This window comes from Microcaecilia unicolor, chromosome 7 (genome assembly GCF_901765095.1).
Source record: "Microcaecilia unicolor chromosome 7, aMicUni1.1, whole genome shotgun sequence".
NCBI lineage: Eukaryota > Metazoa > Chordata > Amphibia > Gymnophiona > Siphonopidae > Microcaecilia > Microcaecilia unicolor.
In genome coordinates this window covers 223,900,911-223,917,057 of record NC_044037.1, presented here as the reverse complement: position 1 = coordinate 223,917,057, position 16,147 = coordinate 223,900,911, and the positions used below count along the sequence as shown (strand labels likewise).

The 16,147-nt window shown below is 42.2% G+C and overlaps 1 protein-coding gene across 6 annotated transcripts in view; it reads right to left on the bottom strand.

Annotated features, from left to right (window-relative positions):
* The window catches only part of GPR155 (G protein-coupled receptor 155), a 65,240-nt gene that overhangs the window by 17,416 nt on the left and 31,677 nt on the right, over nt 1-16,147 (bottom strand). For all 6 annotated transcript variants that reach the window (XM_030209115.1, XM_030209114.1, XM_030209113.1 and 3 more), the window contains exons 8-13: nt 15,779-15,863; nt 15,565-15,655; nt 14,605-14,818; nt 13,744-13,836; nt 9,385-9,518; nt 3,535-3,630 (exon numbers count right to left, since the gene is read on the bottom strand). In XM_030209115.1, coding sequence (XP_030064975.1) covers nt 3,535-3,630; nt 9,385-9,518; nt 13,744-13,836; nt 14,605-14,818; nt 15,565-15,655; nt 15,779-15,863 — 713 coding nt within the window. The remainder of the gene's footprint in view (nt 1-3,534; nt 3,631-9,384; nt 9,519-13,743; nt 13,837-14,604; nt 14,819-15,564; nt 15,656-15,778; nt 15,864-16,147) is intronic.

The window sequence follows — 16,147 nt, the reverse complement described above, 5'->3', positions numbered from 1 at the left end:
GTGGTTTGGAATACCCACTCACTCCACACCTTGATTTGCTTGCTGCACACCCTGTGGCAGACCAGGCCCTCACATTCTATTCAAATGTACATATTTCCTTTCAGTTTAGCTACCCATCTAGTCATCCCAATTGTGACCATCTCTAGGGAAAAGTGACAAGTCTCCAGATACAAAAAAAAAAAAAAAAAAAAAAAAAAAGAGGTTTTTACGAATTCCATTAGAGCAAACAATTTGTAATACAACAGTTTAAACCCCATCTTTTTATGTGAAAAAATAAAGTTACAGAAATTCAAACATGTAACTTTTGCAGACTGCTTATGGATCCAAGACATTGGGGGGTGGGGAAGGGGGAAGTCAGCTACTCAACATTTTGGATCGGCTACTTTAGTCACCTTTTTCCATAGACTATCACAATTGACTTTGAACTACCCATCCTGTCCCTATCTAATCTGCACTTGGCCTCCTGGCTATAGAGTAAGGTATTTCATGAAACTGTAAGAAAAGCATTAGAATCATATCTGCTATTTGAATGTTCTAGTGCATTCCTATTAAGTGTTTCATTGGTGGTATGCTGATGTGGAGGGGCATTTTTTTTATATGATGTCTAAGTCCAACATTTTGCATAAAACGTCCAAAATCTGAATAGGAAAGATCCATTTTAAAACAAAAAATATCCAAGTGCAAAACACACAAAATCAAGCCACTGGAATGTAGGAGGCGCCAGCATTTTTAGTAGACTGGTCCCCCTGACATCCCAGGACAGCAATAGGGCACCCTAGGGGGCACTGCAGTGGACTTCATAAAATGCTCCCAGGTACACATCTCACCATTGCTCCCTTACCTTGTGTGCTGAGCCCTCCAAAACCCACTACCCTCAACTGTTCACCACTACTATAGCTCTTACAGGTGAAGGGGGCACCCATATGTGGGTATATTGGTTTCTGGTGAGTTTTGGAGGGCTCACAGTTTCCTCTGCAAGAGTAACAGGTAGGGGGAGGTATGGGCTTGGCTCTGTAGTGCACTGCACCCAACACTAGACTACTCCAGGGACCTGCATGCTGTTCTAATGGTCTTAAGTATAACATCTGAGACTGGCATAGAGGCTGGCAAGAAATGTTTTTAATCACATTTTCTGGGGCTGGGAGGGGATTAGTGACCACTGGGGGAGTAAGGGGAGGTGACCCCCCGATTCCTTCCAATGGTCATTTAGGGCACCTTTTTGTGCCTTATTCATTATAAAAACAGGTCTAAATTGAAACATCTTATTCCATTACGGCTGATAAACGTCCGTGTTAGGAACGCCCAGATCCTCCCCTTAACACGCTCCCTTGTGATTTGAATGCATTTCTGACGGACTTCGTAGAAAAACGACTAAAAATTGAGTTTGAAAATGCCAATTTGGACTTTTTGTGAGAAACACTTCCAAATGCAGATTTATGCCACTTTTTGGATGCTTTCCACTTTTGAAAATGAACTCCACAGTATTACAATATACGTTATTTCAATGTCCTTCCAAGCTGTATCATGGTATTTTTATTGTCATTTATTATATGATTGTTTTACAGTGCTGTATAAAGTTTGTATTTCTGATACAGTATCATGTTAGCCCCATTACTAGGTTTCAATTTGCTGTTTCCAAGTTTACCTTATAGATTGTATTTATGCTTATGCTACAGCTAACAGCACACCAATAGTAAAATAACCAAAGAGTCAACTTTTCAAAATTACTGGGGGTGCTAAACTTTAAAGAAATGACCTCTCCCTGGCTACAGTCATAGAGGTTGCACAATATTGGTGGTGCTCAAGAACCCAAAGAACTGGCACCTATGCTGTTAACAAAATTATTACGTTTTATGTTAAAATTTACCTGCTGTATACTGCCTTGGGTGAATCTCTTCATAAAGGCGGTTAATAAATCTCAAAAAAAAATTTTTGTAAAATTATCTTAGTAGGCGACGTCATTGAACTACTCCCAAAGTAGACACAAGCCCTTTGTAAGGTCTTGTCGTACAAACAAGAGAGCGAGTTACACTTTTGTATGTAGCTGCACAGCTGATTATATCAACACCAGAAGGAAGTTGAAGCCTCTTCCAATATCTCCATACAACAATCACAACAGGGTTATCCAGACCAAGGGAACTATCCACACCTCACATCACCCCACCCAGTTCAGCCTCCACTGTAAATGCAGCTGGAATGTGACAAGAATTCATCATCATCAAATCTCTATCACAGTGTTACTCTTGAGAGTCAGTCTTTATTAACCACCTCTACAAAGAAATTCACCCAAGGTGGTGTAAAACAGCTTGACAAAACAACTTATATAGTGTTAACAGGTGTAACAATAGTAAAATGACCATATATAAATATAAAATACAATCTATGAAGTAAACTTGGAGACAGGTAAATTAAATCCTAATGACATGATATGCTATATCACCTCTCTTCCACGCATCTTTTTCTTATCCGGCTATCACTCTTAAAAAGATGGTGAGTGGAGGAGTGGCCTAGTGGTTAGGGTGGTGGACTTTGGTCCTGGGGACCTGAGGAACTGAGTTCAATTCCCACTTCAGGCACAGGCAGCTCCTTGTGACTCTGGGCAAGTCACTTAACCCTCCTTGCCCCATGTAAGCCGCATTGAGCCTGCCATGAGTGGGAAAGCGTGGGGTACAAATGTAACAAAAAAAAAAAAAAAATCAGTTACAACATATACTGCGATTACAAAAATCTACAGTTGCAACAGTAGGGGGATCCTAGTGTGACCTCCACTGCTGCCATAAGTTCACCCAGTACGAAGGGATGCACTGAGCCCACTTCTACCAATTTCCTCCAGCACTGTATTAATACCTCTCAATATGTCCCTCATCCATCTTTAGTGCATGCTCCTTTGTCGATCCTACCAGAGCTTAGTACTTTACTTAGCCTGTATGCAATGATCTCCACGATGGATCACCCTCTCTCTCCCACTGCCCCTACTTAGCTTCAGGTGGCTTTCTCCTGAATCTTCCCAGTCTAAAAGACCGAAGAGACTGATCAGGTTCACTACAGATTGGTGCCTGCAATGAAGACACCAAACTAGGAGGAAATCTCTTCACTGGCTCAAAAATACAGGCAAAGCTTGGCCAGCTTTACTTAACTGCTAAAAAGAAGTACTGCACCAAGAAATCCAGAGTAACTATAACATTCTAAAGACACTACAGAAGCTAAATCAAATAAAGATGGTCTCAGTTTCCATAGCACCTCATACTCGCATGTTTGAAAACATTTTTAGATTAATCACTGATCAATTGAGCCAAAAATGCTGGAAGCTTGTTACTGAGAAAACCCCTTCTGAAAGTCAGATCCAATTCAGAAGGATCTCTCCTAAACAAATTCCCATTGGCTAAAACCTCACCAGGAATAAGGCTCAATAAATAAAGACCATCTTGGACACTAACAAAGAAAATAACTTGTATTGTCAGGCAGAAAGGGGCCAAAGTTAAAAAACTGGTTGGTGGAAAGAGCACAGCAGCAAATGAGCACAAATGCACGTACCTGGCCAAAATTGAACACAGCACAGAAGAACTGAAGCTCTACATAGAGTCTTCCAGGCTCCTGGTTGAACAACCACCACAAACAACTGGACAGATTCTGCAAGGGGCAAGACCATTAAAACAATGAGATAATGAAAAACAAAGGAAAAAAGTTTAAAGTCTGATATTAGCCCATAAAACATATCCTATTGCTTTTTCTGGATAAAAACATTCTCCCCTTCTCTTCCATTAGAATAGCTAAGCAAAACCACATATATTCCAATTTATTTTAGCCATTTGAGGTACAAGCCTCCTCCCACAAGAGATTACAGTTTAAGTGGGTACCTGAGGCAATGATAAAGTAACCTGCCCAAAGTGAAAAGATGTATCAGAGAGGAGGATTTGAATCATGGCCTTCTGGTTCACAGCCCACTGCGCTGACCTCTGGCCTCACTCTTACTTTTGGTACTTCCTGGAACACTGTTCTTTAAGAGCTACTGCTTAATCAGACACCATTGTTCTAAAAATGCTCAGCAAATACTTTATAGTGCTGTGTATCTTTTGGGAAGCCAAACACTCAAGTGTTATGGGAGGAAAAAAGCAATTTTAGATTTCAACTGAGTTGGAAGCCTATGTACTGTAGCTTTGTATTGAGGGGCACTTGAGAGACAACTTCCAACAGGGTGAAAAATCCCTTAAATTTATACAGTTCATTAACAAACAAACAAAAATAAACACACACACACAAAAAAAACTCAGCACATCCTAACCCTACCTATCGTTACACTACCAGTGATAGTTAAAGAGTTGAGCAATTTTGGAAAGCTCTCAAAGTTTAAAGTCGACATGAACAAGTCAGACTCTGAAAGTCAACCTCACAAAGCAACAGCTGAACTGCTTATGAGATATTTGGGGGTTTGGATTACCTGAATTATGGCACCCCCCCCTTCCCCTTAAAGCCTACGAGATCTTAACTGGGAGGTGAACCTGTCCTGGATGAGAAATAGGGCATCGAGTATGATGGTAACACTCCCTGCCTTTTTTTTTTTTTTTTTTTTTTTTTAATATAGATATATGTCAGACTCTCCCAGTAGCTATTCTAGAGAAGATGTTAAAGAAAAAACATTTTTTATTCTGAAGTTTGGAGAGGGGACACTCCCCCCACCCCTAAAAGTGTCCAACAGGGAAAAGATAGGGGATGAGAGTAGGGGATGACAGTACTGTATATCAAAAAATACTGCTACGTCATGCAATTGAAGGCTACTGTCACATAATGCCTTAGTGTTATCCATAGAACCCACCTGGATTTATAACCCTGTGGCCATCTGGAGGGTCTGCCTGCACCTGTGCATGTGCCTCTACACTGGCATACCCTCCACCCACATGCTGAATCCCGCTTGTCTCTGGACAAGTTCTCCCACCCACAAGTTATTTCCCCGGTGGTTCCTAGAGGCATTGGGGCCACATAGTTCCTACAAAACTGCCAGAATCTTGGTCAACTGGCAAAGCGTTTCTGCCTGCTCTGGAGGGTTAGTCTGCCAAATCTAGCAGTTTGTGCACTGAGTCCTGCAAGTACATGCTCATGAAGAGGTGGTATGATTGAATACGGGACACAAGCTGAGAGGCCTGAAACATCTTCCGCCTAAAAGAGTCCAAGGTCCTAGCTTCTCTGCCCAGGGGTGCCACAGCATAGTCTCTAGAATTCTTGGCCCTTTTGAGTGCACATTAAACCACCAGGAGTGAAGAGACAGCTGGGGCTTATCAAAATCTAGGGGTAATCTGAACCTGGTACATTGTTATCTTTTTGAGAGGTACCAGGACTGACAGAGGAGACTCCCAAATCCACACGAGAACATCCTGCAAGACCTCGTGCAGTGGGACCATCACAGCCTCTTGAGGAGGAGACTCCAAGACCTCAAGCATCTTGGCCCTGGGTTCACCCTCTGTCTCCAAAGGAAATGGAATGGCAGCCAACATTTCCTTGACAAAAGAAGGAAAGAAAAAAAAACTCTTTGGAGGAGACTTTCTCCTTTACTGTGGAGGGGAGGGGTCAGAGGGAATACCATAGACAACTCCTCCGAAAAGTACTGTGGATTCCCTCAGATTCCCATGAGTGCTTCTAATCGGTGTCAGTCAAAAATTCTGCATGAGAGTACAGACACTGAGCCTGCCTCAACTTAGAGGAGCCATGTCCCCGAGAGGGGTGTCGAGGAGTCGGCTCCCTCCTCAAGTGCGGCAAAGCTTCCTCCACCGACATCGAGGAAGTACCGGCTTGGTGGTGGTAAACACTGGGGCCACACTCGACACTGGCATCGGAAGCCACAACAAGAGACGTGGCAGGCACAAGCACCCTCGATGCCAAAGCAGTCTGTTGCATGAAGTCAGCAAGAAGCTGACAGCAAGGCCCACATGCACTCATCAAGGGCTAACACCAAGAAAGGCAGCTCAGAGACAGTCTGTGGAGCTGCTGGGGTCAAGACGGGAGGCTGGTCCTGGCTGCAGGGAAATTCTCGGGTGTCAAATCCCTCAACACCCCGGAGCTCCTGGCACCATGTGTCGAAATGGATCAATGTCAATGCTTCTTGGCATTCACCCGAAGCGGTCATCAAGGCTCCTTGGTGCCGACAAGGACGTTGAATCCTCACGTCGCCTCAGTGTCAGGTCTGACACAGGCCAGTCCTATGGGCCCTGCACAGCAGTCTGCACCGAGGCAGGTGGACACCCACTTGATGTACAACTGCTTCCAGTGTCAACAGGTCTAACAGCAATATGCATTGATGCTCCTGATGCAACACCCGACGCCAGCGCAACCGATGCAGACGCTTCGGACCTGGCTCCAAAACATTTCTCATACTGAGTCTCTGGACAACTGGGTCCTTTTCTTCATTTGAAGACAGGAGTCAGGACATAGTTGGAAGGGCTATTGGTCAGGCCCTAAACACTGAAGGCTCCAAGAATGGGTGTCTGCTCCAGAGATTGTCCTATTGCACTGGGTACAGTGCTAAAAGTCACTGGGAACTCTCATGGACGGAAAAACTTCTGTGGCCAAATCAAATGACTCAATGGTGCCGAAAAAAAAAAAAAAAGAACCGGAAAACCCGGCCAGTCAAGGCTTAAAAACAGCCTAATGACACGGAAAATAAAGGAAACTTAAAAGAGGGAAAAAGGTAAACTAAAACAATAAGGGTAAGGTAAAAAGGGTAACCCAAACACAGGAACAACAAAACACAGCAGAAAAACGCTGAAAAGACACTCAAAAAGCTATTTAGGACTGAGCTATGAAAAGCAGAAGCAAAATGCAACCACTCCCTACTGCGGTTAAAAAAAACAAAAAAAAAAACTGTGGTAACAACGCTCTTGTGGCGGGCAGGAAGACACTGATTCATGCTCAGTGGAGCGGGTCTTGCGCTCCACAAAGATCTTGCTAGCTTATAAGCTCCGGACTGGGCAACGCGGAACCGCGTTACCCACTTGTGAAAATTATGGCCTGCTTGTCCTCAGAGAACTTGCATTTAACTTGGCCTGAACTGCCACTGGAAATACAAATAAATAAGGAATGGGTGAGCAGAACCTCAAAACTCTGGGTTAGATCAGAGCAAGCAGATATGGGAGCTAATTTAATGCAGCTGGTATGAGATTTACAAGTGGGAAGAAAGTGGAAAACCCTTTTGAGGCATGAACCCTAGAAGTATGAAGGAAACTGCTACTCCTAAAGTGAATTAGGGCCTGGCTTATTACGTCCCTACGTTAGGTAAACAGGTTCCCCAAAAGGGTTGGTGTCCCTCATTTTCAGAGTTGCGAGACAATATCAGCTGTGAGAGCTGTATGACTCACCCAAAGGACTTTTTGGGTATATGCAAATTGGGTCCATCTTAAAATGGAGATTAAAAGGAGGCTAAGGGTCCTTTTACTAAAGTGCACTAATGGTTAGCATGCGGTAAATAAGACACCCATTATATTCCTATGGGTGTCTGATTTAGGGCGTGTTAATCATTAACATACCCTACTAAAAGGACCCCTTAATGAGGGAGCTGACAGTGTCTGAAAAATTCTTGGGGTGGGAGATTGAACTGTAAACCTATCAGGCTCAATATTTAACAAAAAAAAAAAAAGCTGGGCTCCTAAATTTTTAGCTTTTTATTTATGCTTCTTTCAAATAATGCACTAGCATGCTATTGCTCCTTTTACATACCAATTCACCCCAAGGCTCCAAATTTGTGCCCTATTTTCAACCACATTTAGGAACTTAAGTTTCCAGCTAAAAACTAATTTAATTTAGAATCTTAAAATTTAGGCCTGCCATTAAAGTTCTCTGTCCCTAGTGAGCTCACAACCTAAGGTGTGTTTTGTACCTAAGTGACTTGCCCAGGGTCACAAGAACCTGCAGTAGGAATCAAACCCAGTTCTCCAGGATCTTAACTCTCTGCACTAACCATTAGGCAGCTACTCCAATCTTGTTCATATAGTGTGTACAGAACTACGTTATGTCTAGTAGCGCTATAGAAATAAGTAGTTGAAGTAGTAGTAGAGTCCTTTTGCTGTGCGATGATGGCAACAAGGTGCAAGACTGCAAAACTATGGAGACAATCCACAGCACCATTCATGGTCGCCTCACAGGAGGAAAATCTTCAAAGTTTTATGATATGTAAAACAGTGATCCGAAGGGGAAAACTGAACAAATTGGAAGCTTTTGCATATTGTCACAGGTGAACCTACAAAAGTGCAGTGGAGAATGGTGAAATTTGGTCATACTTGTTAATTTCCTCACTGAATCCTGCTAGACCAGTCCATACCACTGGGTGGTGTCCCTTTCGTACCAGTAGATGGAGGTAAAGATACTGAACTTTCCTGTGATATCATCAGTATATGGACCAGTACCTCCTGAAATTCTCCAGAATTTCTCTAACTCCAGCAGACAGTAAGGTGGTAAAGCCGGTGCAGCAAATCCAAGGCCTTAGCTCCCCATAGCGCAGGCTCTGGCCTGTAGTTGGTAGTTAAGCATAACAGCCTTGCTCCTGGGGTTAGCGACTAACCCAAGCCAGTCTCTGCAGGTTCTGGCTTGATGTGGCTCCAGGTTTGGGCCCCAGAAGATTCGTTGTTTGTGGGGGAAGGGTGCGTGTAGGGTCCCCTTCCTCCCTTGGGCTCCCTGTAGCACTAGGCAAATTCAAAAAAAAAAAAAAAAAAAAAAGTTTGCCTGGCTTGGTTTTGTTCCTTCATTGTCAGGGGAATACAGCTTAGCAAAAAGATAAAGGAAATAAGTGACCCGAAAGAGCCCAGGAGAGCAGGGGTACAGGAGGGAGCCCAGTGAGAAGGATGAGAACTCTCTGGTTGTCCATCTGTTTTGCTGGAGGAGCTGCCCTGGCTGATTTGACTTCATCTTTGAGGCCTTAGGTGTCCTCGCTTTCAGCTGCAAAACCAGAGGAAGGGGACCCTAGAATTTAGGACAAGTAGCAGGAGTAACAGGAGACTTAGGGAAGTCAGTAATGTAGCAGGTCCTAACAGAGTAATAAAAAATTCCATTTAGTTTGGGAGGGGAAAGCAGAGTGGAGTGAGGAAAGGATATGGATTGGGGTGGACTGTAGGGGAAGAATTTCTTGATGCAAAGAAATACTCAATTTTAAGTGTTTTTTTTAATACATTTAAAAAAAATTTAAGAAAACTCATAAGGGGTAGCCACACCTTAAGATCGGTGCTATGTGTAGAGCTTGAAAGGCTAACACCACTATTGAACCCTGCTGATATTTAACACCAAGGGGTTTAGTTTTGGAGGAAGATTCTCATTTAGTCTTCTACCAGACGAGGAGATAAATTGCTCAGGGGCGGCTGGGAGAAGGAGAAAGATACTTTAATAAAGGGTAAGAACATGACTTACAGCAAACAGGCCCACAATGAGAAATAAACACAGCAATATGTGTCTGGCCAGTTGAATGTCTCCGAACTGCAGCAGCTGCTCTTCCTCCGTTAACTTGCACTTCTGGGAATTGCACCAGCGCACACACTGGTCCACTACAAAAAAAAGAAATAAAAAAACAAAGTTTCACAGTATGCAACAGTATCAAACTGTTACACTAGCACATCATTAAATACAAATGCCAAACTCACTTTTAAAACAAATAGGAGAAAATATTTTTTCCACTCAAAGAATAGTTAAGCTCGGGAAATTGTTGCCAGAGGATTGTAACAGCGGTTAGCATACCTGGGTTTAAAAAAAGGTTTGGGCAAGTTCATAGTCTTATTGATATGGACAAGAGGGAAGCCACTGCTTGCCAAGGGATTGGCAACATGCAATGCTACTATTATTTGGGTTTCTGCCAGGTACATGTGGCTTAGATTGGCCACTGTTGGAAACTGGGCTAGATAGACTATTTATCTGACCCAGTATGGCTATTCATATATTCTTATGCTCAGTGGGCTGCAGAGTGCTGCTGCTGTTTGTGTCAGTATGAATTGGCAAAAGAATTTGCTTCGGTTTGCTTTTTTTCATTTCATTGTCTCTCATTATGACAGTAATTCTATAACTGGATGCTTAGAAGGTGCCCGATAGCCTAACTAGTATATTATAAAGGAAAATTAGGCTAACAGGTGAGATACATAGTTTAGGCATGAGTATTTATATCAACTGTAAGGCTGAGGTAAGCATGGGCACCTATATTCCAGAGATACACAAGTGAACTTAGTACTCTTAAGTTATGCTCATAACTACACCCCGCCCACATGTAAGTCCATGCTCAAACTATGTTCTACTAATGATAAATAAACCGAGTGCCCTTGGTATGAGCCATAAAGTGACTGACTAGATAAGAACCTGATTGAAAGGAAGACAACAGAGGGTAGTGGTAAATACAGCTCACTCTGAAGAAAGGTATGTTACCAGTGGTGTGCCACAAGGTTTGATTCTAAGATTTTTGTAAGCAATATTTCTGAAGGGCTATCTGGTATGGTTTGCCTCTTTATGGGTGATGCCAATAGGATAGACATCCCTGATGGTCTGGATAACATGAAGGACCTAGTGAAGTTTGAAGAACGGTCCAGAATTTGGCAGCTAAGATTTAATGCTTAAAAAAATAAATAAAAATTGCAGGATCATGCATTTGGGTTGCATAAACCTGAGGGAACAATATAGTTTAAGAGGTGAAGAACTTTTGCTGTGCAATGGAAAAGGAGCAGGACTTGGGTATGATCATATGTAATGATCTTAAGGTAGCCAAACAGGTAGAAAAGGTGACGGCAAAAGCTAGAAGGATGCTTGGGTACATAGGGAGAGGAACGATAAGTAGGAAAAAGGAGGACATGATGCTCCTTGTATAAGGCTGGTGAGACTTCATTTAGAATATTGTGTACAATTTTGGAGACTGAATACCTGCAAAAAGATATAAAAAGGATGGAGTTCGTCTAGAAGGCGGCTACTAAAATGGTCAGTGGTCTTCATCGTAAAGTGTATAGGAGACAAATTTTGAGGCATATTTTCAAAGCACTTAGCCTTCCAAAGTTCCATAGAAACCTATGGAACTTTGGAAGGCTAAGTGCTTTGAAAATATGCCTCAAAGATATCAATATGTATGCTTTTTGTTACCCAAATATATCAATGGGGGACAATTCAATAATCCAATTCCTTAACAAATCACAGTAACTAACAAAATCCAAAAGGAATCAGCTGAAAAGTATTTTTTATAACCACAAACATGGTAAAACAGTAATATTTGATATATTTTTTCAGTGCTCAGACCCAAGTGTCATCAACGGAAGGCCATCTACCATACAATAATCACATCAATAATATAAAAACAACCTATAGATAATAAACATTGTCCATATCCTGTAAAGGGCGACATAACAAACGATATTATTGTCCATAAATAATAAAAACGTCCCAAACTTATCTTTGATGATTGAGTTTGAGTTCAAGAGAAGAAAGCTTACAGCAATGGAAGTTAAGTTTGAAATTTGCACATGATAATGGAAGATCATCACTGACGTACCGAAGGAGAGTCGAAAAGTGACTCAAGGAGTCAGCACAGTGTTGACAGAAGGAAAACAGCTATAACATTCTTCTAAAAAGAACGTCTACACGATAACTTTGGTTGACACACATCATTAATGATTGCAACACGAGAAGCTTTTCAGCACAGAAAGGATTATTTGTAACATTTGGACTCAATATATAGAAAATCAATTTGTAATAACAAACGTCACGTATTTGTGCAGTGATAAATGTTATACTGAAGTGTCAGATTCATATCTCCTTAAGGGAAAAGTGATTGTGGGTAAGTAATAGTATGAATGAGGAAGAATATGATTTAGTATGTATGGATGGAATGTATGAGGAAGACAGAGGATTAGAAGGACCTGGTAAAAGTCAGTAGTTGGTTTTATACAATGGGGGGAATAATTTAGATTTGTAACTAGAGTGAAATAAGGGGAACTAATTTTCGGGGACCAATATATATTCATTAAGGATAGCCCGAAAACCTGGTATGCTTGCAGGCCTCAAGGACAAGCCTATATTAAACTGTCCCAAGAGAAGTGATTATGCAGACCTGACACCTCTTCCACTTATAGCTTAATGTCTTCATTCTATTTAAGCTGCTGCCACCAGATGGCACTAATGGTATTGCAGCACAGCCTCTGGCCTGACGAGCACTGGAAGACACTTCTTTCTGCTGACTAGGGATGGGGTTTGTTAAGAGGTCTCAATAAAATACTTATATTTGAGCACTTCAGAGCAAAAGTGGGCCATGTCCACGCTTTGCATTATTTCAACTATGCACTGATTCATAGCTTTTATGGCCTAAAGTCTTTGTTTAAAAAAAAAATAAATCAGGCCATGTCCATATCTATATACATACAAATTAAAGCCAATGCAGGCATTACTTGTTCTTTTTACAGAAACGTATACTACTACTACCTCACAACCAAGATGGTCAATATCTCTCACTGCAGCAGAGTGGACTTGGACCACTTTTATTCTCAAGGGCTCATTTTTTGTGGGTTTTCCTTCATGTCTGGAAGAGAGGGCAACAAGCACGCTGAGGTGAGCTAACGCCAAAAAAACATCCCATCTGCTTCCCTCTGTCAGGCTCTGCTCTGACCACGGAATTGCCAAACAAACCCGTGACCCACTTAAATGGGCGATGTGAAGAACTACATCATACCAAAAAGTCATTCTCCAGAATAAGTGCTGATTCCATGCCAAAACCTATTACATTTCCCTGTCTCTATGTAAAGTCAAATTATTATTAGACAGAAAAAAAAAAAAAAGAATAAAAGTAGACACATTTAACAAAATATATAAAAAAGTTGATCATAAGGAAAGCCTGAAATATGTGCATACACTGGTTACTTGGGGATGTTAACAAAATACTATTTATCACAATGGACCAGCCTGTAATAAAATTTTACATCTTACACAGAGAGACAAAGCCAACATTCTAAACTGTCTTTCCTGCTCTATGCAGCCCAGTACACTCTGTCTTCATTTCTCTGCTGCTCTTATTCTCTATTGTCCTCTTGATGGGTACTATCACTGCTGTCTGGCTGCTGGTGACTTACATGGAATAGCAGCATTTCAAACGGTTTCTGTGATTGCTTAGAGACTGCCACAATGCAGCATGCCAGAAATGCTCAAAACTTCAGAAGTGGGGAGGGCAGCAGACGAGAAGCAAGGAGGCGCAGATCCCGAGAAGCAGACATGCAAGGATAAAGGGCACTATGCACTCGAGGATAAAAGGTCTGAGAGTGATGCCAGGAGGAGATAACGGGTTTTGGAGAAGCTGGAGATCTGTGAAGGAAATAACAGGAACTGGAAGGAAAGGGGAATTTGACTTAGCTCCTGCCATTCTCAGACATTCAAGGTGTGTTGCGTTCAGGTACACTAGGTATTTTCCTGTCCCTGGAGGCCTTACAATCTAAGTTTGTATCCAAGGCAACGGTTGGTTGGTTAATTGACTTCCCAAAGATCATAAGGAGCCGCAGTGGAATTTCAACCCGGATTTCCCTGGTTCCCAGTCCACCACCCTAACCATGAAGCTGCTCCTCCATTTCCAAGCAGCAGATTCTGGGGATCAACAAAACCATGACAAACAGCAGAAGAGTGTCTCAGCTACCTAGAACCTGGTGAACCCAGTCACCGCCATTACTAGTGGTTCGGATGTTCTTATTAATGTAATGTACCTGTTGATGGAAAAGCAAATGCCTCTATTAGTTTTAATAGTGTAGTACAGTAGTGTGTTACCTTCTTCAATAGAAGGAAATTCAGTGGTAGTCGTCCTATCTGGTTCTCCCGTACAGCACAGCTCTCCATTTTGTATTGGGCATGCAACACAGCCTGTATAAAGAAACGTATAAATGGTTGTCTCTCAACTGAGTTCCACACTGCACCATGCTGCAACACAATTCCTCCCATTGCTCTCTGTCTCCGATTTCTTCTCATGGTCATGTGCTCCTCAATGCCTTTCCACTGGTTTTCTCTCTGCCAGTTCCCCTCCCATCACTGTTTCTGGGTTCAAATTTGTACCCACATGCTCCTACACCTACATCCAAAGTCCTCTCCACTACAGATTAGGTTTTAACCTCTGTTTTTGTGAGCCACGCTTTGGTCAAAATGTGCTACATTTAAATAAAGAAACAAACATGTGACAAGTTGATGAAAACACAACTGCAATAAAGAGTATAAATAAAAATATTTTCTAAATCAGCTGATGATGCATGTAACATGTTATAGAACATGCTCAACTCAGATTACATCACTCAAACTGGTAGCAACTCTCCAGACTTTGTGACTATTTTTCCCCGAATCTTACTTTTTTCTGTTATATGAAAAACTTCCTCTCCTAAGCCTGCTGCAGCAATACCTGAATGGGGTTCTCATGGAGCGGTACAGCCACATCCATACTTGCTGAAACTCTAAAATGGTGGACACTGAATTACTTGAATGTTTCTCTACAAGGACATGCTAACCCAGGACTCTGATCAAATTTTAACTGCCAAGTAACTAATCTGTTGTTCCTAGTACCACTAGCTGTCCAAAGTCCTGAAGGAAAGCAGATCCCAGAGTGGCTTGCAGCCTCAGGTCTGAGAGCTGCCTCTCCAATACCTTTCTGTGTAGCGGACCCTCTCAGGAACTGAGGGCTCTCTGTCAAAGTAGGGCTGTCCCAGGGAACTGTGCCCACAGGCTCCTCGGAAGTGACTTGATGGGAAGGTTGGCTCAGCACCTGGTAATGGCTCCCTCTGTCATTTCGGCTCATGCACATCAGGGATGCACCTGTGAGTAATATACTGCAAAACAGGATCACCGCTGTGCTGATAATCTATGTGGGAAAAGGGAAGTAGGAGAAATCTTGAACGTGCACAGTTAACATAAAGGTATGCTAGCAACTGAAATAAATGCCCAAGTCTCACACTAGGCGTTGGTAGGAAGACGAATTCAGAACAGGAGGATTCTGGGAGGCTCAGCTTCTTAAGTACACCACAAATGTTTTTGTTTCAAGCACTTTTTAACCACTGATTGAATCCCTGTGATTGAGGCCAGGATCATTTAAGAAGTGCCATCCTGGGCTAAAACAGTGCTCCATCAAGCCCAGTATTCTGTCTGCAACACTGCCTAATCCAGATCACCTGCCAAATCTTAATGGCAAGATCCATCCCTACTGCTCACTCTATTTCCCTTAAAAAAAATCACTGCTCAAGCCCAAACTTGGTGGAGAGAGGGGGAAGAAAATGTTAAAATATAGCCCCGGTACCTACCTACCTACCCTACTAAAAGTTACTTCAATCCAACATGGATAAAAATGTTTTCAATAGGATCAAAGTTGAAAAGTGCTCTCATACACTTCCCTCCCCACATCTTTTTTTCCCCAATCCCTAGGTTCTGAGCCCCTCTCCCACCTTCTGTACCTCTATCACCTTAGCCTACACTGTGTATCCAAGGCCATGCAAAATGCCCACCATAACCCCTGGCGGTAGTCTCATGATACCACTAGGTGGCATCGTTCCATATCATTATTGCCTTCCTCTTGGCTTCTGACTTCAATGGCATATAATCAAATCCTTTTACCTGGTTCTGTCCATAAAAAAAGGCAGAGTCTGTGGCATCAAAGTTGCATTCACTAGTCATCAAGAGAATTCCCACTGTAAGTGCCGGGATGCTGTCAAAAGAAGGAGTGGAGAAAGAGGAAAAAAACAAAACAAAAAAAACCCCATATAACCATAACCATTACACACACGTACAATTATTTGTAACCGAAGAAAACCAAAATTGGCCAACTTACCCCCAACCTGCTATGATAAGCAAGCCAACTGGCATCTTTGTTACATCCCTCTTCTTCAAAAGGAGTAGAGAGAACGAGATAAGACCTGAGAAAAGAAATGCTTATGAAAAAGCCTTCACAGCAAAAAAGTGAAGCCTTGCTACCTCACCCTAGGTCAAGGGCTCTCAACCCAGTTCTCAGGACATACCCAGCCCAGGTTTTCAGGATATTCACAATGAATATGCATGAAGTAGATTTGTCTACACATGGAGGCAGTACATGCAAATTATTTCATGTATATTCAATTTAAGTATCCGGAAACAAAACAAAACAAACAAAAAACAACACATGCTTTAGCTAGGTGTCCCAAGGACTGGGTTGAGAAAGCTC